The sequence below is a fragment of the Ochotona curzoniae genome, unplaced genomic scaffold (assembly GCF_017591425.1).
Source record: "Ochotona curzoniae isolate NIBS_2020 unplaced genomic scaffold, NIBS_Ocur_1.0 contig_2927, whole genome shotgun sequence".
In the NCBI taxonomy this organism is placed as follows: Eukaryota; Metazoa; Chordata; class Mammalia; order Lagomorpha; family Ochotonidae; genus Ochotona; species Ochotona curzoniae.
Genome location: NW_024465654.1, coordinates 5023979 through 5043731, shown reverse-complemented (window position 1 = coordinate 5043731; position 19753 = coordinate 5023979). Strand labels below are relative to the sequence as shown.

Genomic DNA, 19753 nt, shown 5'->3' with positions numbered 1-19753 from the left:
CCCATATGCTTCTGTAGAAACTGGGAGTGGGTGGCTTTTGTAAGATATCACCCTGGCTTCCAGGAGCTTGTGTGTGTCCCTCCTGTTCCCCATGGCACCTGGTTGGCTCCAGATTTTAGGGTTGTGCCATTTGCCCTGAGGAGTTGACTTTGCTTTAGTGTCTTACTCAGAACTTTACCCATGCACATACTGTTAGGGGCTGCTTTGACATCACAGATCACAAGATGGTTCCAGTTTGAGGATAGTTTCATAGTTAAGGTTGTGGACTTTGATAGCGAGCTGCACTCCCCCGCCCGCCCGCCTTTCACTTCTGCCTTGCCTTGGTCCCTGTTTTGCAGGCACCTCTGTCAGATCAGAGGCAGTCTGCCATGGCTCACCGTGGGATCAGACAGTCGCACTGTCAGGACAGACAGTGTGCGATGAGCACTAATGTGACTAATTGGCTGCAGCCTACCATGTGCTGTTGTCTGTGTTATCACTCACTCTCAGTGACATTGCACTTTGCTTCCTGCTCAGCTGTGTGACCTGAGGTGACTGCCATGAGGACTGAGAACATGGCCAAGTTGTGAGCCAGCCCACCTTTCTCTGTGATTCCGCTCACCCTCCCCTCTCCCCAGCTCTGTCCATGGCACAGCCATCTATCTTAAAATCCAGTAGCCATATCAAATTCTTTTCTCTTCCTCATATGCAGTTCTCCAGTGAGCCTATACTGCTGGCACTACAGCCCAGCATGCCCATCATGGGTGAGCTGTGCGGGATTGGGGTGGTACATGGCTGGACCATGTGTGGTACTGTAGTATGTGGTGAACAGCACCGCCTGTGGCCTTGGGCCTCACTGAGACTCTGCAGGCTCCATGAAGCAAGGATGTGTAGGCATCCCCCAGGATGGACTGAGTGTGCTTGAGAAACATGAATACCATCCGGAGTGCAGACTCCGCAGTGACTGCCAGTCTTGGGAGGCCTGCCCACCACCTCCTGATGGCCCATCTCCCCCCCACACCCACCCCAGCCAACGGGTTCTCTCATTTGTCTCACACTTTGCGTTGTTCCCGAGAGATGTCCCTGCATGTCTTCATTGCGGCTTTTTCCATGTCCCCTGTGTCTGATGTTAAATGTCACCACCTCCCGTTGGCCCTTTTCTGTCACTGTGGTATCACACAGATCACACAGTGACCTGCTCTCTTAGTGCTTTGCCCACGGCCTCAGTGACGCTGTTTGTTGTCTGCGAAGCTCCTGGGACCACAGTCTCATCTGTGACAGTCACCTTTGAGCTGTGTCCTGCACATGGCAGGTGCTCAGCATTGGTTACATGCTCCCCTTTTTCATACTCGGGTGACACCCCTGGTGATCAGATTCCCATTGTTGTTTTGTCTGTTTAAGTCTTAGGGGAATTTGAAGAGTTGGGGAAGTGTGTGTGTGGAACAGGGGAGGTGGTTGTGAGCACTGGGTTGTTCATTATGCTGTTGTTCAGAGCAGAAATGTAGTTACGTTGTCTTCTGCCTTTCACCTTCTCTAGGCGATGAAGCAGCTGGGTCGCCAGCTTCTCCTGTGCAGTTCTGTTTACAGTTAGGAAAGTGAAAACTCTACACTCAATAGGAAAGAAAAATAACTTCCCAGAGTAAGGTCCAGATGCAGAGACCTCGATAGCACCGAGATGTTATGGCAGAGTAGTGACACGTAATAACTGTCGTGATGCTGTCGTAAACAGTACAAAGTCCAAACAGATCCACTTAAGTATCTGCAATTGTAGGTGTTCATTTCTGGTGAGTTTTCTTGGTGTTTTTCCCTTGGACTTCACATACTCCATTCTTAACTTTCCAATTGGCTGCTTGCCTCCAAACATTTACAATTCAGTTGGGTAATGAGGATCATTTTCTAATACAAGTGGAATGGGTTTGCTGTGTCATACACTTCTCTAACATGTGTCAGAACAGGCTTTTCATGCGCACTGGTTAGGGCCAGTGGAGCCAGACGGATCCACTCTTAGTGCTGTCTGAAATTGCTCCCTTTTTTCCTTGCATTATGAAATGTGTAATAATTTTTTTGATGATTGAAATACAAGATGATATTCAGGCCAAAGATTTTTTTTTCTCTTTCACAGTAAGACTATCTAAAGGATTCCAAATGAAGTCACCACAATTAACTCACCCTTATGATACTTCAGGTTCTAGATTGTGGAAATTTTCCAAAGCAGAAACATTGAGTGCTAAGCGTGACAGTATGTGTCTGCTTAATTTTATACTTAATGATTATGTGTCCAGTTGTCGTGAAGATCCTCAGTTTAATCATTTGTGATTTGTCTAGTTATGTCAGTGCATATTTTGCGTAAAAGCGCCAAGTAGAACAGTCAGGTTTTGTGTATCTGACATAGTATTTGAACATAATGAGGCTTTAAAAAAATGTGAAATTCATCAAGGCCTGTCATTTAGCTTTTCTAAATGTCTGGTAAGTACAGAATGTCTATTAAAATGAATATGGAATGGAATATAGAAATTAGTATAGCTCCTTAACTTGGAAAAGATATTTTTGAGGGTGGTTATGGCAAATGAAATTGTCTTTTTTGGTGTTTTTTTGCTTAAACAAAGCAAATCCCACCCTCATATGGGTCACATATAGAAATAAGTTATTTGGAGTACTAAATATTTATTAATTTTTGTGGCTCATGAAATCCTAAACTAGCTCAGTTGTTACCTCTAAGGGCAGCATCTGGGGGAAAGCCAAGGGCATGGTCTAACGTGTTTATTTTATTTCCAGGAAACAGTATCATTCATATGACTGTTCAAGTTTTGTTTTAGTTTACGCAAAAGATCGTAAACTCTACAAGCATTTTTTTAGTTAAAAATCGGTCAGCGTTAAATTTAGAGTCTTTTTAAATTTTATAAGTCTGCACCATATAGCATGACATTGCATGAAAAGAATGGGAAGGAAATATTTTAACAGGCTCAAATGCGCAAGGCCACGTGATTAGGAAGCATGAACTGCAGATTAGGCAAACAGGAGCCACCGTGCTTCAAATGCAGCATCCAGAGCTGTCGCTGCCCATCAGTGTGAGCTAGCAGCATCCAGAGCTGTCGCTGCCCATCAGTGTGAGCTAGCCAGCTGTTTCGATTTCAAAGGTGGGCAGATACTCTGGCGCATCGCCCTGTCAGCTGAACGGCTTTGGTGAAGCAGATCACGTCAGAACACAGAACACAGGGAAGCTTTGAGCAGATCTCCACCCTGAAGGTGGCTCAGTTAGTCACTTTTTCATAGCATATTGATATTTATGAATGGCAAGAAGTATTTATATACAAAGGATCATTGTATTTTTTAGTAATTGAGGAGTAATTCATAGCACTTTGAGGAATATTTTCTTTGTCACTGTTTATATGTTCTGCGTGCTACTTGAGTTCTCACCAACAGATTTCAAATAAGCAGTGTTATGGATAGTTAGAAAAGTTTTGAAAATCTGTCAAATCCTTGTTCAATATGGAAAGTATGCCTCATTTTGTTTTGTATTCTGTCCGATTCATGAAGATCTGCTTAGGCTATCATAATAACTAATTTAGAGCCACTGAAGTTAATGTGTGAATAATTTATGCAGAATAGGGGGCATGTTTTTTCTTTAATAAACTATTTAGAAAGATTGGCAAATACCAATGTAATACAGTTGGTTTTCAGTGCCTTAAATAGATTTTCCTCACATTTCATTGTGAAGGAAAGAAGCTTATGTTTGATTTCATTGAATTAAGAGATATTTTGTGAGAATAATCCAATAAAACTACAGATTTTCTAATGTGAATTTTAGTATTTTCACTAAGTAAAAAAAATTGTCATTTCATAAGCAATTCAAGAATTACCCCAAGTGTTAGGGTTATTACTCAGTATTAATTAGCAAGTTCTCAGAGAGATACAAAATAGTATGTTTATAATGAATAAACTAGGGAATCTTAGGATATAAATAGAAACTATGAAGAGGAACAAAAGGAACATTTTATAACTAAAATGTACAATACCAGAATTGAAAACTTCGTTGGATGAGCTAAGTAGCAGGATGAAAACAATACATATTATCTAATCTGAAGCAGAACATGAGGAAAGCCTCAAATTTGAGACAATCTTCAGAAGTCCAACTCCCATGTAAGTGGAATTTCTCGTGGATAGGAGTGAGAAGATGGAACAGAAAAGAAAACTAAAGGTACAATTGTTGAAACCTCTGTAATGATGAAGTACACGCTTGTTTATGAACTGAAAACTCATGTAATCATATTAATGATTATGCAAAATGCCAGCAAAACAAACATCTTGTAAAAACATTGTCAGAACATATGTAAAAGCAGGACCAAAGTATATTTTGTCTGCCTGAGGTTTTCTGGGTTTTTATCATTATTTTATTGGAAAGGAGAGAAGCATCTTTCGGTTTGCTGGTTCGCTCCCCAAGTAGCCACAGCAAGTGAAGGCAGCCACATGTTGGAGTTGCCTTTGTATTGAAGGGAAGGTAAGAGAATGGGGTCAAGACAGATGTGGGCACAGAAATACTAGTTGAATGGAGGAAACGTTCTAAAAGACAGAAAACAAGTGATGCAAGAGAAGCGGGAACGATTTCTGGGGTGACCCCCTGGGGTGGCAGTGGTTTCACCTGACAGAGGAGCCTGTGGAAGGCTTCTGCAGCACAAACGTGTCTTCACATGAAGAACACCCCAAGTGGGTTATGTTGCCCAAACTCCACCTGCTTCTCTGCCGCCCTTAGCACACAGCAGCTCCAAATGTGGGTGTTTTTGTTGATGTGTGTCTGCTTGCCCTAGACTGGAATCAGTGAAGAGTCCAGATTTGGTTTTCCTGCCAGCTGTGCAGCTTGGTTTTTGTTGAATGAATGCATGAGTGTGTGTGTGAAAAAAGGACTGATGTTATATAGGGGAAATTGTGGGTACGGGAGGCAGCTGTGTTCTCCTTGCCCTACGCCAGGATGGGGCCATTGTCGGAGCCCCAGCCAGAGGAACGTGCTGTCCTGGTTTCAGTGAGACTCCTCTTCTAGGACCATGGCTTCTGAACTGGGAAGCAAGTGTTCCTGAGGTGATGAATTTCCTCAGTGCAAACACTGAGAAGGCTTGGGGAAGCCAGGTTGTTGCTCCCGATCGATGTTTTTAATATACGATTTCATATCGTGCAATGATGTGTGAGCCGAAGCTGACCCAGCTGCCGACTGAGGTGCATTCTTTCTTCCCAGGGCACGCTGATCTAAAATGAGGTTAACTTTGGAACAGTTTTGTGTGAACATGACCAAGGAGCATAATCAACTTCTGTCACTGATGTTCTGCTTAGAGGGTCAGTGTGGGGGATATGAGAGTACATGGCTGTGTCTAGGCTAACAGCTGAGGGCTCCATATTCAGAATGAAGATTTCAGCAACAGTGGGGAGATTCATTTAGTCTTTCGTTAGCAGTAAGGAGTGAGATGGTTATGAACTTAACTTTGTAAAGGAAGCACCCTGGTTACACCTCCGTTTCCTCCCGATAGCTGAGAACAGTGGAGGAATATATCTGGTCATGACAGGTGTGTCTGTGACACTGCATCATGAAATTAAAAATCACACTGCAGCCTAAACTTCATATTGTCCCTGTCTGCCTAACAGTTGCCTTAACCATTTGTGGATGTGTTGAAGATGTAGATTTAAAATTTTTTAATTTTGATTTTCAACTCCCAAGGCAAATTCTTGTAAATAGTCTCAATGGGAGCATATTTTTTAGCCTTTGAAAATGATTAGATGCATGCTAGAAAGCAGGCAGGACTAATGAGCATGTGGAAGTTGTGCTGTGTCTTTGGTTGTTTTTTGTAGAGGTTTGCAGCGATTCAGGCAAAGATTTGCCATGATGGGGACAGACACAGAGCCCTTCACGTTCACGTATGATCTGTATACTGTTGAGTTTGACCGTGCGTTTGCAATGGCTGTGATGCTTGTGCTCATCTCACGTGGCTCTGCGGTGTTATCTGAAGTTGACAGCAGCCTCTTTTGTCACTGAGATAAACCGGATGAGCCTTGGCACACTTCATAGCTTCTTGTCTACATACACTTGACAATCCTATTTCCTCAAAATGTTAAGTTTCCTGTGCAGAGTAGCAGTAGACCTCAAGTCCAACTCCCTGACAATTTATACACTAGTGTTTCCAAGCTTTCTCTGTCTGTGCGCTTTCTTTCCAGAAGATTCTGCAGAATTGTGCCTCCTTAGCAGGGATTCATCCTTGAGAGGATCAGGTATGTGGCCTCCCCCAGTGTTGGTATGACTGACACACGTGTTGTGTCTGCTGAGGAAAACCTTGCCCTTGGCTTGGTTTTTTTCTTGTTGCCGCTTGCTCACTTGTCAGTAGGATGAAGTTTACCACAGATCGCGTGGGTCAGATTCTTTTTCACGTCAGTAAGAAGCACGTAGAGGTTGGGTCTTGGATGTATGTTATTCTTGCCATTGCATGCATGGCCCTTTTCCAGTCCTGTTTTTCCCACCTTTGCTGCATTGGGGAGTTGATCTTCACTGTGTTCAATACTAGAGAGCTGTTAAAAAGCAGAGCTAAAAGAGAACTTATTTGCTGCACAGAAATTTTGAAATCCATTTTTCTTTTCAGGTACATACTATTAAAATGGGCATGACTTTCAAATTAAAAAAAAAAAAAAGTTTATTTGAAAGGGAGCCAGAAAAGAGAGGGAGAGGCAGAGGACAAGAGCGAGCATGCAGCCATCTGCTCCTGCCTTCCCGTAGGAGCACCCACCTGGGGGCCAGGGACTGCTGCGCGAGCCTCTGAGGACGCGTGTGCCCACGAAGCAGACCGTGGGCTTGATGCCAGGCTCCCAGCCAGGGATGCGTATCCCCAGTGGCCTTCAAACCACAGCATCAAAACAGTCTTAATCTTTTAGTTTTGATTTTAAAGGACTTTTTGAAAATGAGTGCACATGAGTATTTGTCCTAACATGTGCTTATTTTGGTTAATTGTGTTTTATATTTTCCTGGAAATCTTGCTCACACCCTTTCCCTTTGTATGTTTTTACTTGTCTGTACTGCTGTGTGTTACCCTTACCCGTCCTCTTCCTCGTGCAGGACCATGTCTGTCTGAGCTCCTTCAAAGCCTCCCTGAGACTTTTTCTGCAATTCTATGGTATGGAACCTTGGCTGGTATAGCCAGCAGTTGTTGTTTTTTTTTTTCCTTCCCTAATTTGTGCATTTTGGAACTTCAGGAAATTTCGTGTTTTCACAGAAGTTCCAAAGTCTGTCCATGTATAACTTTGTCTCAGACATTTTGGATTTGCATTTTCTGAAAATGCAAAGACCCCTGTTCCCTGATGAGAGTCAGCGCTTCCGTCCCCCGTCCAGCAGTCTCGCACTTCCTGCTTCATGTCATGAGTGTATACAGACACTGTAGGATTCTGACTGGGAACCTGAGTCTTCCAAAGCTTTAAGAAAATTTTTAAATGTTCTGCAGTAGCATCACATCAAGTGTTAGATTGATTCTTGGATATTGTACCGTTTTTCTGGTTATCATTAATTTGACCTCATTTTCTGCACATGCTCAGCTTGTTCGTTTTTGGAATAGGGAAGTGATGTACGGCATATGCATGGGCAGGTGGCTTTGGAGCAGTAACTAGGAGACTGTGTGGAGAGGCTTGGTTTCAATCCCATCTCCACTTCCAATTTTAACATCCTGCCAGTGAGGGAGTAAGAGATGGTCCACATAGTTAGCTCGGATCCCACCCCACACCTGGAGACCAGGTAGTTCCCAGCTCCTAGCTCCTGCCTGGCCCAGTCACGATGGCTGTGAGCATTGGAGAAGTGAATCTGCCGGAGTGTCTTCTATCTTGTGCCTCTGCCTCTCCGCTTTTCAGATAAGTCAAAGATCAGTACATTTTGAAAACTTCAAACATACACATTGGCTTGAGGAGTCGGGATGTGGGCTGGCTAGATGCTAATGAAGAAGCAGGCATCCCTGCCCTGGGTCTGCTGGTCGTATCTAAAGTTGCTCCAGTAAGTATGAGGGTTGCTAGGGTTTGAAGCTAATCCTTATGAGCTAGACAGATTCTCTTTGACATCTGGCTTTCCAGATTTTGTTATAATTGGGTGTTTGCTGATGCTCATTTGCAAAATTGTGCCCAAAGATTTTGAAGAAGGGGAGAGAAATGAGTAGAGGGTTTTCCATTTGCTGCCCACCCCTCACCCTGCCCCACGTGGGTGTCTGAAGGGGCTGTGCTGCCCACCCCTCACTCTGCCCCATGTGGGCATCTAAGGGGCTATGCTGCCCACACCTCACCCTGCCCCACGTGGGCATCTAAGGGGCTGTGCTGCCCACCCCTCACTCTGCCCCGTGTGGGCATCTAAGGGGCTGTGCTGCCCACCCCTCACTCTGCCCCGTGTGGGCATCTAAGGGGCTGTGCTGCCCACCCCTCACTCTGCCCCGTGTGGGCATCTAAGGGGCTGTGCTGCCCACACCTCACTCTGCCATGGGTAGGGTCCTGTAGTCTGTCTGCAGTGTGTCTCAGGGCACCACGGCGGAGCTGCACGTGTGGGCCCCACGGGTTTCCAGCTTCTGTCTCTGTCAGGAAAAACATCTTGATTGCCCTTCAGATAAATTTCCAGAACCTTGTCAATTAGGGATCAGCTTGTAAACTTGGAGAACGAATGTTTTCTGTTTATCACTTGAGAAAATCAGCATTAACAATGTAAATGTGCACACCACTTTTGTAACTAATGTAGGTATGTGCTCTCTCGTGAATAGTAAATATTCAGAAACCACAAGATAGGAACATTTTTTATGTTAAAATTGTGTGCAGTTTGAAGGTTGAAATTCTATAAAAAGCTACTAAAAGGCAGCTACGACTCATGAAGCATTATTTATGTACATTGATTTATAAGTTAATTCACTTAGTTTCTTCTGAGAAGTAACATCCTACATACCAGGGATGAATTCTGGGAGGGAAAAATTGAAACAAGTGACTTTCGTGTTGATGAGCAGTACCAAGCATGTCTGTAGCTTATTTCCCAAAGGATGCTACAGAACAGATTTTGTCTTGCGCGCTTTGCCTTCCTTCTGAAGTGCTTTGCCCGTTTTTGTTCTTCACTGCAATTGGTGAGAAAATCCATTACTGTAATTATGTGCTCTTTACCAATCTTTAATTTAAAATAATCACAAAAAGCCTACACCCCCCCTTACACACATTTCACAGCTCTCACTTTAATAAGAATTTCCGTAATTGATTTAATGTGTACTTGGCCTGAGTAATGCAACTAAGATTTTTCTGCCTGCATCCCCCTTCGCCTCGTGGTTGCCCGGCAACAAGGAATAGACGAGACCCAGCGATGTGAGAAAATAGGCTGAGTCCTGCGAGGAACTGATGAAATAAAGCCGGTCCTCTGAGGTTTGAGCAGACGTTGGCGCAAGCTCCCTGGAGCTGCACCTGTCTGCCGTGTGTAGGCGGGCCCGTGTATGTGGTCCTTGTCCGTAGCATGAACGGACACTCACATCCTGCCCACTTGCCCGTGTCATGGTTTGATAGGGACCCGAGTAAGAATTTTCCAGTAGCCTCCATTTCTTTCTTGGAGATAGGAAATGAGAGTTGGAGTTAATGACTCCAGGGGTTGGGGATGTGACCACTAAGCTGCCTGAAAGCTGTTAGTGAGACCCGTGTGCTGTGGGAATGAGCAGCAGTTCTTGGTCTGTGTACATCGGAGCGTCCTGAATGCAGCTGAACTTTGTCGCGAGCCTGTCTTGTCTAGAGGGATAAAGTATTGTTTTTAAAATGCAGGATCCTTTACGTATTGTAAGATTCTTCTCTATCAGCTCTCTGATTTCACTTGAGAAGTAAAATCAGAAGTATAGCGTTTATGCCAGGTCTAATCGAGCCCAACAGAAATTATTCTTAATCACAGGCAAAGAAATGTTGATTAAAAATTCCCCAGGCTGCCTTATCCGTGAGTTACCCACAGGAATGTGGAGGTTGGCGCTCTGTGCATTTTAATCAAAGTCTGGAACCATATCAGCATCCCAATTTGTGGGAGATGCTTCTTGGAGAGAGAAAGAGATGGGTGTTTGCTTCCCGCAGTCCCCACACCCTGTGGTGGTGTGGCCTCATTTACAACGTTAATGTGCGTGCACTTCAGATGGGTGACAGAGAAGCGTCCTGCATTCACAGACAGCACCGTGAGACGTGAACTGGGAAAGGTTCACACATGTGCTTTTACCATAGCAGGATACAAAATGCATGTTCACTTAGAAATCGCGCATGGCATTGAGGAAGAGCCGTGTCACAGAAGGAAACAAGTCATGCAGAAACTTAATTAAAGCCACGGTACCACCCACTCCCTGGGGTGAAGTTTTCTTTCCAGGTCATCCCCGCAGCTAGGTTTGTACAGCGTAGGTGCCAGCCCCGGCCCACGGCCCAGCTTGGATGGGCTGCTTGGCACTGGTGACAGCTGGGGCTTCAGTGGCCGGCCACACAGCCAAGTGGGCCTGCTGGAGGCCCTGAATTTCCTAGGTAGGTAGCCTGGCCGCTGCTCTTCAGCATGGTGTATGACAAGTCACAGTGCACTTCTGAAAAATAACAATCTAGGAGGAGAAAACTGAAAGAAGTGATTTTTGTGTTGATGAGCAGGACCAAGCATGTCTGTAGTTTCTGTCCCAAAGGATGCTACAAAACAGACTTTGCCACAGCACAGCAGCCAAGCCATTGCTTGGAATCCTTTTGCTCTGGTAAGCAATCATCATCATGTATTTACAATCTTCTGAACCGCGTGTAATCTGGGAGACCAACGTTGTCTGGGCACCCCTGGCCAAGGCAGAATCTGGGTGTCTGGCTGACGTATGTGGAGACAGCATCCCATCTGTCATTCTTGAGTCAAAGCGTGAGGCTCTGGGAGAGCAGCCTGAATGCATGGGCCTTCCCTTCACCCTGAAAATACAGGAATCACCCAGTCACCCCTGCCTCTCCCCACCTCATCCTGTTAGCTGTAAGTGATGGGAATCCTCGTATAATGGGAACTCAGTGGACTGGGAGCTGAACAGTCTGGGAGAGTTTGGTCCATAGGCACAGCACAGCCGACACCTGCCTCTCTGGGTTCCTGGCTGCTTGACTGGGTATGCCCTGCCTTGTTAGCGTAAGACATCCGGGTATGCTGCACGCCCACCTCTTCCCTCCAACACAGAAAAGCCAGAATTGGGCTCTGCAGCCAGAATCAGCATGAGCTTCCCCCACTCCAATCCACAAAAAGAAAAACAGAAACGCAGGACTGGGGTAGCCACGCTGCCCGTGTGGGTTGAAGCAATCCTGGAGCGAGAATCACTGCCGAAGACTCGCCGTCCAGCAGGTGTGTTTTATAGCGGGGTCCCCGGTGTCTGGATGCCTTGAGGGAAAGGTCTGGGCTTCCATCCCTCATTGCTCAGGACAGCATTTTGATTAAGGGCCCCCACACCACGAAGGTTAGTGCCCCCTGCTGAAGCCCTGATGTATATCCCAGTTAAACAGTGCAGCTGTCATATCCAGCCTTGGAATACTTTAAAACTTCTTGAAAGTATCTGTGTCTCTGCCAGCAGGCCAGTGTAGACTTTTGCCTTTCCCATCCAAGTTGGGCTCAAATCAAGGCTACGTTCCTGTCGCCTTCCTGATGACTCATCCCCTAAGTGCACTAAATTGACTTTCTATCTGCTTGAGGAAGGGAAAGGAGCTCCTTAAGAGGAAGTGTCTGTTGAGTGTGGGCAGTCTCTTACATGCTACTGAGGAGGTAGGAGGCCAATGCAGCCAGACCTCAGCCCGGTAAGAGAAGGGACGTCCCTTTCCTGGGCATGTTTGAGTTTGAATGTAAAGCTGTGTGCTGTTCACTTCGTTGTAGCACGTGACACATGAAATATGTGTCTCACCCAAACTGATCACTTAGGCCATTTGGGAAGTGAGCCAGCAGGTGGGAGAGCTCTGACTCTGTATCTCTGCCTTTCACATGAATAAAAATAAATCTTTTTTAAAAAAGAGTATGTGAGTGATATGTTCAAATAAAAGGGTAGCAGCTGTACTGCTAATGTTTTTATGTAATTATCTTCATGTTCCACTGCTCATATTGTGTTCAGTCTTTAATTTTTGTTTTAGCATCTTATCGTATTTTTAAGTCAAACGCATCCTGCATTTAATTTTGAAGGTTTGTGATAAAGTCAGCAAATTCAGTGGCGTTTAAGTGCTTACTGTGTGCTGTCCACACTGTTAACACCGCCGGTAGTGAAAAAGCAGGTAGCCTTTGCAAAATTCCATAGGAAATGCTGAGTTCATGTTGGAGCGTAATGGACGTATTTCCCAAGGCTTTGGAAGGGCTCATGCTTATTACTCTATGGGCAGTTAAAATTCGTCCTCAGTTTGTGTTGGTTGTTATACTTTGACTCCAGCTCCCTGCCACCTACCAGGGGGAGCAGATGCTTTGGTGTGCTCAGCTCTGGTCATTACATTTTTTAGGGCAGTGAACCAACCACTGGAACATCTGTCTCTGTGTGTGCTTCCCCCATGTCTCTCAGGAACTCTGCCTTTCAAATAAAGTCTTGGCAGTGGTTAATAGAATTTCAGATGCCCACACCTCTACCAGCTCCACCTCCTGATTTCAGTTTTCCTACCCGAGTGCCCTAGTGGGTAGCAGGTCATGACTTAAGTATTGAAAGACAAATTTAGTTCCTGGTTTCCCGCTGCCATCTGGCTCAGCCCTGACTGCTGTGGGTACTTGTGGAGTGAAGCCCTAGACATCTCTCTTCTGTCCCTTAAATTAAAAAAAAATCAAGCAACAAAATAATCATTATGTTTTCAATTTTTACCAAGGCTCCTATTGGAAAAATTGTTTTAAACAGTGTTTGTATCCATAAGGCATTGAGAAGCATCTGTAGTTTCGTTGTGTACAGAGAATCGGTGCTTTTAGCTTTAACTGCTCGATTGTCTCTGGCATTCCTGTTTTCAGCCAGACTTAGGACTCGTGTCAGTTAGCACAGATTACACCTGCACATAACATTTTCATGAAAATATCTGCAGCAGAACTTGGAAACTAAAGCACTGTACAGTAGAAGGAGTTGTGTTTGGGTTTTTTTTTTTTTGTAATGTTATAATTTTGTAATTAGCTTGTATGACTGCAAATGACTTTAAATTTTGTGTGGTAACAGGAGAAATACCACTGAAAAGTTCTTTTTTTTTTTTAACAGCTGTGAGAATTCAGAGTGTTAAAATGGCTGCTGTCATTTTTGGTATGATCAGTAAGACACATCCTTCATGCCACATAATTATTTATAAATTTTGTTTCTAATATAAACAAGGAAATGCTTTCTTATCAAGGTGAATGAATCAGCATTGGTATTAACATTTTGTGTGGGGCCCATTATTGGACCCTTTATTACTAATTTAAAAACTGGCGGTTAGAACCCACTAATGAATCAGTGAAACTTGAACTTATTGAAGACATTTTATTTTTGAAATGTGATGAAAGTGTTGGTAAATATCTGACAACTATTGATTTCTCTGGAATGATCCAGCTGATTCCGTGTGTTATCTGGGTGCCCACTGCTGGATTTGAATAAAGCTCTCTGATTGGCTTGCAGTGACTTGGGGGACTAGGCCAAGCTATGGCTGTTGTGATGGAATGTGATTCAGGATTTGATATGTTAAATTACTATTTTAATTGTCCGTATTCCCCAGGAGTACATCATGGTCACTTGATGAGTGTATAGAACGTGCAGTTGCCACAAGTCGGTCAGCATTTCCCTTCCCTTCCCTGATGTGTAGTGATTGTGTTTATGGAGCACCTGCTGATGCTTCAGTTGTGTAGAGCACGTGTGGGTCCAGTCAAGGTGCCGCATGGCTGCGAGTCCTTATCACGCCATCTATGATCTCTTTGTCCTTACGGCAGGGCTTACAGCGTGTCCTTACAGCGTGGTCACACCCAGTGCTGCGACAACTTAATCCATTTCTCATCTGCAATGGGTACTTGTAAGCCAGGATCCCCACTTGGTTAGAGCTGGCTCCAGTTCTGTTCCTAGTCTTTGGGGATCCTCTGACAGCAGTTGTTCCCAGTATGCCCACTCTGCACTGACCAACTGATACTGCTTACATCATTTCCAAGAGGAAACATGCTGTGAGGAGCCTGTCGCTGGCTGTGCCTTCCAGGCCTTCCAGACGTGTTGGTAAGCCAGTCCTGAGTGTGTCAGAACTGGTTGCCGGCGAATGCAGTGAGCACGGAAGGCTCTGTAGCGTGTGTTCATCAGAATGGTGCTGGAGCCCGAGTCTCTAAGGAGCAGCCTTTCCCAGGATCACAGCACTGCTCCCACGGACACCTGCCGGGCTAGCTGCAGCCTGATGAGAACCATCCGTGCTTTCTCTGGATCCCTTCCCCTACGTAGCACTTACTCTCTCAGCGAGTCCCCTTGTTTTTCCAAGGACATTAATTCACGTTGTGTCACAGCTTCCGGCTCATCGCATGACCGATGAGAGTTTGTGTCGGAGCAGCGGCTGCCAGTGACCCTGGCTGTGGAATGTGGTTTCTCTGAACACAGTCTGCACCTGCTGGTCTCTGGAGCAGCTCCTGTGTGAGGTGATGAGGCCACTGGGTCGGGCTTTGGCTTTGGCTTTTAAGGTGGCCCTGTCACTCTGAGCTGAAACAGCCATCAGCTGCACTTGTTTTCTTTCTCTGCCTTGCAGGTACTACAGCGCCACCATCCTGCAGATGTCTGGTGTGGAAGATGACCGGCTCGCCATATGGCTGGCCTCGGTGACAGCCTTTACCAACTTCATTTTCACCCTCGTGGGAGTCTGGCTTGTTGAGAAAGTGGGTCGCAGAAAACTTACCTTTGGTAGTTTAGCAGGTAGGTGATTCGGTGAAAGATTCATGTACAGACTTTGTCCTGAGGAAGCGAATAAACCTCCCGAACAACAGACACCGCTCTGATGCCAGCTTGCTGGGCAAACAGTAAACAATTAGATTCCTGTGATACAAAATAATTCTAATAGTAATGATAATGTTTCGTAACACAAGTTAGAATATGTGACCAGAAACTAGAATGTAACTAGAAAGGATGTTACTAGAAATGTTAACCAGAAGGTGGAGTTGGATCTCCTGAGGATCAAATCTGCTGCTTGCTACTTTGCATTCCGCTGAAAGTAAAGAGTGAAAAGGTCAACATTTTGGTTCTGTGTTTAGTATTGATAAACTTCCTTTTTCAGTTAATTGGAGAGCGAGGGAAGAAGTGGGGAGAATCAATTCAGTCCCCTAGTGGCTACAAAGGCCATGGTGACGCCAGGGGCTAGAGGCAGTCCAGACCCCACGGCAGTGGCAGACACCTGTTTACTTGAGCAGTCACCAGTACCTCCTTACATCTGTGTCAGCAGGCGGCTGGAGCAGGTGAGCTGAAGGGTGGTGCAGGCCTGTCACCTGCTCTACTACTGTAGGTAGCCTAAGAGTGGGTGCAGGCCTGCCACCTGTTACACCTGCAGCTATTGTCACTATCCACCCCTGCGGTACTTTTTCAAGTTTAGAAAAGTTAGCAAATAGATTTGCATCATTTTTTTTTAAAGCCCTTTCAACAGAGGAATGTTAGAACCATGTAATTTCTTCACAAAATAAGGACAGACTCTTTTTGTTTCAAACTGGTTTTAATTCTAGGGTAGATTCCAATTGATCAGATGTGTTTTCTGTGATAGATAGCTAAAAAAGACAGAAAACCTGTTCTTAGCCTCAAGTGCCTTTTGTGTTTAAATTCTGTCCATACTCTTTGAGACGAGGGCTGTTTCACAGACACAATAAGAACCCTTGTTGATATTATTTCCACATGGCACATCATGTAATTGCCCAGTGTTTTTCAGCTATGCAGGCTTATCCCTGCTTGCCAATTAACTGTCCTCTAATAGCTCCTTTATGAGATTATTTGGAATAAGAATATATTTTCCATTAAAATGTAAATTTTCTAGGGCAGCATTAAATACATTCGATTTTGACCAAATTAGGACCAAACATTGATCTAATAAGACTTTGTTTAGTCACCCATTCTAGCTTTTTAAAATTTTTATTTGTTCATGATCATTTTTATTTTATTTGGAAGGTGGAGAGACAGAAAGGCAAAGACAGAGAGGTATCTTACATATGCTGTTAAACTTCCCAAATTCCCACTGGGCCAGGTCAAAGCCAAGAGCCCAGAATTCACTCTGGGTCTCCAAGGTGAGTGGCAGGGGCCCATGTACGTTAGCTCCTGACTTCCTGGGTATGCATTGACAGGAAGTTAGAATCGGTAGGAAAGCTGAGCCCAGCATCCAGGAGCCTCTTTATCGCACGTGGGCCTCCCAAGCAGCAACCATGGCATTGAGTTTTGCCCCCAGACGGCGGTCAGATACGTGCTGCTTTGCAGAGGCAGTGACACCGTCCCTGCAGAAGGCAGAGCAGAAAGCTGCTATCTCCTGTTCTTACCTAAGCAGTGGAAGCCACCAGACATAATAGGAGCTGGACTGTGTCGTGAACTCCAGAGGGAAGCTGTGCAGTTGTTTTGATAAGGGATATGAGTGGAGCAGCCCAGGAATATGGGAAATGATGCTATTAAGAAATTACATAAAGGTGAGTGTCAGCAGAGGTTTTTAAAACCTTGCATATATGAGCCTACTGCAGAAGAGAGAGCTGGAGTTTAAGTAGGCTGGAAAACAGCATAAGGGAAGCCTAAATGATAGGTTATTCTGGCTGGTAGTAAAAACACAAAACAGCGGTACTTTTAAAAATTATTATTCTGAGAGGCAGGGAGAGATGTTGACCCCAGCATGGATGTGGACCAGGCAAGAAGTGAAGTCCCCTGCACTGGTTCGCTCTCCACGTGCCCGCCATGGCTGGGACTGGGTTAGGCAGCCAGGTGTTAGCACTTAATCCAGGTCTTAGAGGTGAGTGCGGGATCCTCACCTGTGAGCCATCATCATTGCCTCCCAGGGTCTGCGTGAGCAGGAAGCTGGAGACAGGTGTTGTGAGCAGGTTCTCCAGTGTGGGTTGTGGCCGTCTTAGTTGGAGCAGTGTGACCCTGAGTCAGTCTGTCTGCATAGTGCGCAGCAGGCTGGGTTATCATCTGGCAGAGATTCATCCTGAGTGCTGGAGTTGGATTTGCTACCCCCTGGCATTTTAGGACAACTCCTGAGAAGAGAGAGTTCCCATAGACATTTGGTAAATGAATACCCAGTAGGTAGCTGCTACCTCAAGTGCTCTTGCATGTTTAAATAGTCTCAAAGTGCTTCCTAAATTTGGATTTATTTTTTTTGAGAGCTGGAGAAGCTGCTACCTAACTGTTTTTCCTCCTAACAGCTTTAACTTATTTGTTGCATTACAGTAAGACATTATATTGCTTCTATAAAATGTTTGAGGTTTTCTCGGACGTCACTACCATCCAATCAGCCCCTCGACATCATTCAGGACCCTCGTGGGTCTTGCACCTCCCAGAGTAGGGTGTCTGCCCTGTGCAGGACAGGGGCCACCCTGACCATCAAGCGGATGTGCTAGGATCCCTGCCTGCGGAGAAGAGGGCCTGGTTCTGTAACATGAGCATCCTGTGGGGCCCTTCTCCTCCCACCTGCTTCACTTCCTGGCCCAAATGATGCCCTCCACTCTGTCCACTGATGAAATCCACCGTGGGCTCCTTCTGCATGCACACACCTTCCCTCTTAGAAGCATGTGATGTCCTTACAGCCAGTCCCTACAGTCCACATGTCCTTACAGAAGCATCAGGTGTCCTAGAGCCACCATGGCTCATCAGAGTGAGTTAGAACGTGGAAGACCTGCTTTAATACCAAGGTCACCACTGTTACCTGTCCAGGTAGGTGTACCTAGTGCTGTTGGCACAGATTTTGAGCTGAGATTTTGGTCCCAGCACAAGGTAATGACCCATGAGAAAGGACACTCCTGTGGCACAAGGACATCAGCCAGTGCACCTGCCAGTGGGTGTCTGCCACACAGCTACACTGCTGACCATTGCCTTTCCATTTCGGTGTGGCTTGGCTTTGTTCAGTTGTATGTAGGCATGTGTGTATTTGGTCTTCTAGCAATAGTAAGTAATAAGACTATATTTTAAATTTCTGAAATGGACTCTAGCCTACAGTTTGTAAATTACAGATTTCACACTGCTCCCTATTTTGTATTCATATTACGATTTCTTATATTGATTTAAAAATAATGCAAAACTTTGTCAAAATAATTTTGAATAGGCATTCATTCTTTAAAAAGCACAAATAAAGTGTATTTTAGCTTGAATAAAGCAAATCTTTATGCAAAGAAATAGAAACTGAGTCCATGATTAATTTTAAATGTAGGTCATTTTGTGGTGTTCTGGTCCCTGACATTTTGAAAACATGTTCAGAGAACTGGTCTTTCTTTCACAAGCACAACTAAGGTCCTGACTACCTTTTCATTTCTTCTAATAGTGAGAGGTTTTTATAGCAAAGTGAATTTACTGGTAATAAATTAGAAAGCCAGCAACATTGGGTTTTTTTGGCCACCATGCCTTTTGGAGAAGAATAGTTCTAGAATTGTTATTCACAGACTGCCTTACATGCAGTAATGGTTCATATTTTAATTGGCAGGTTTTGGGGTCTCACTTTTGATCTCCTAAATTAGAATTTCTCAAAATGTGTCTGGGGCATGGGTATTTTAAGCAGGTTCCAGGGGATATTTATGTCCACACAGCAAGGGTCCCACTGTTATGGCAGTCCTAGGGGGAGATACTGTTGTTCTGAATACTTACTGTCAACCCGACACCTGGTAGTTACCACATCAGATTCCTTTCGGAATGTTATTTTCCCAGCATTCTTCACTTCAGTGAAGAATACCTTCTCTAGGGCAATTGTATCAGAACTCTAAAGGCTTAACAGTACACTTGCTCAAGAGGGATTCTTGTCTCGTGATACAAAGAATGTACCCAAACTGCACTGGAGAAAATCTCTTCTTCTGGTGCCGGAACTAAACTCCGGCTAATACCAGTTTTGAACATGTAACTTGATAAATAGGAGGAAAAGAGCGAGTCAGGCAGGTTGATATTTCAAGGGCGTATGAGTGGATGAGAAGACCAGGTGATCATATCGCAAGTTTTCCCACAGTAGAGCACTTGGTGACACCATCCCTCCACCTCAGGTGTCTTGTTCTGGAGGCTTCAGCCCAGTCTGCACACCCTGTTCACCCATGGGTGCCTCAGGCCCTCTCCTGGAGCGTGGGCTGCACACATTGGCACACCCTAAGGTTGAGTTTCCAGGAAGGAGTTCGGGTGGAGAAGCATTGCTTTATGCAGCGTGGAAGTCCAAGTGGAGTACCATCTTGTAGATAGTTCTGTGTGGGGCGGGCATCGGGTGCAGCAGCTAAGATGCAGCTCTACCTGCATTCCTGGTCAGCTTGCCTGGGTTCAAGTCCAGGCTGCACTTGGAATTGCAGCTTCTTGCTAACACACACCCCAAGCAGCCATACACAACGGCTGCAGCACTTAGTCCCTCTCGCTGAGATGGAGTCCAGAATTGAGTTCCTGGCTGCTGAATTCAACCTGGCCCAGTGCAGGGTATTTGGAGCATTTGGGGGAGTAAACCAGAATATGGAAGATCTCTCTTACACTCTCTGTTTCTCTGCCTTTCAAACAAAAATAGTTGAGTAAATGAAACTTTAATATCCTTCCATCAAATTTGGATATAAAATGCAAATGAATTCAGCTTTAACTTTATTTAAGAAATCTGTTTATCCATTCTGGTTATTCTGTCCATATTCTGCAGGTTCTGTTTCTGAAAT

General features: G+C 44.9%; 1 protein-coding gene across 1 annotated transcript in view; it reads left to right on the top strand.

Annotated features, from left to right (window-relative positions):
* The window catches only part of SLC2A13 (solute carrier family 2 member 13), a 112776-nt gene that overhangs the window by 69704 nt on the left and 23319 nt on the right, over positions 1–19753 (top strand). Inside the window, exon 5 of the mRNA XM_040978883.1 lies at positions 14668–14831. Within this exon, the coding sequence (XP_040834817.1) occupies positions 14668–14831 (164 nt within the window). The remainder of the gene's footprint in view (positions 1–14667; positions 14832–19753) is intronic.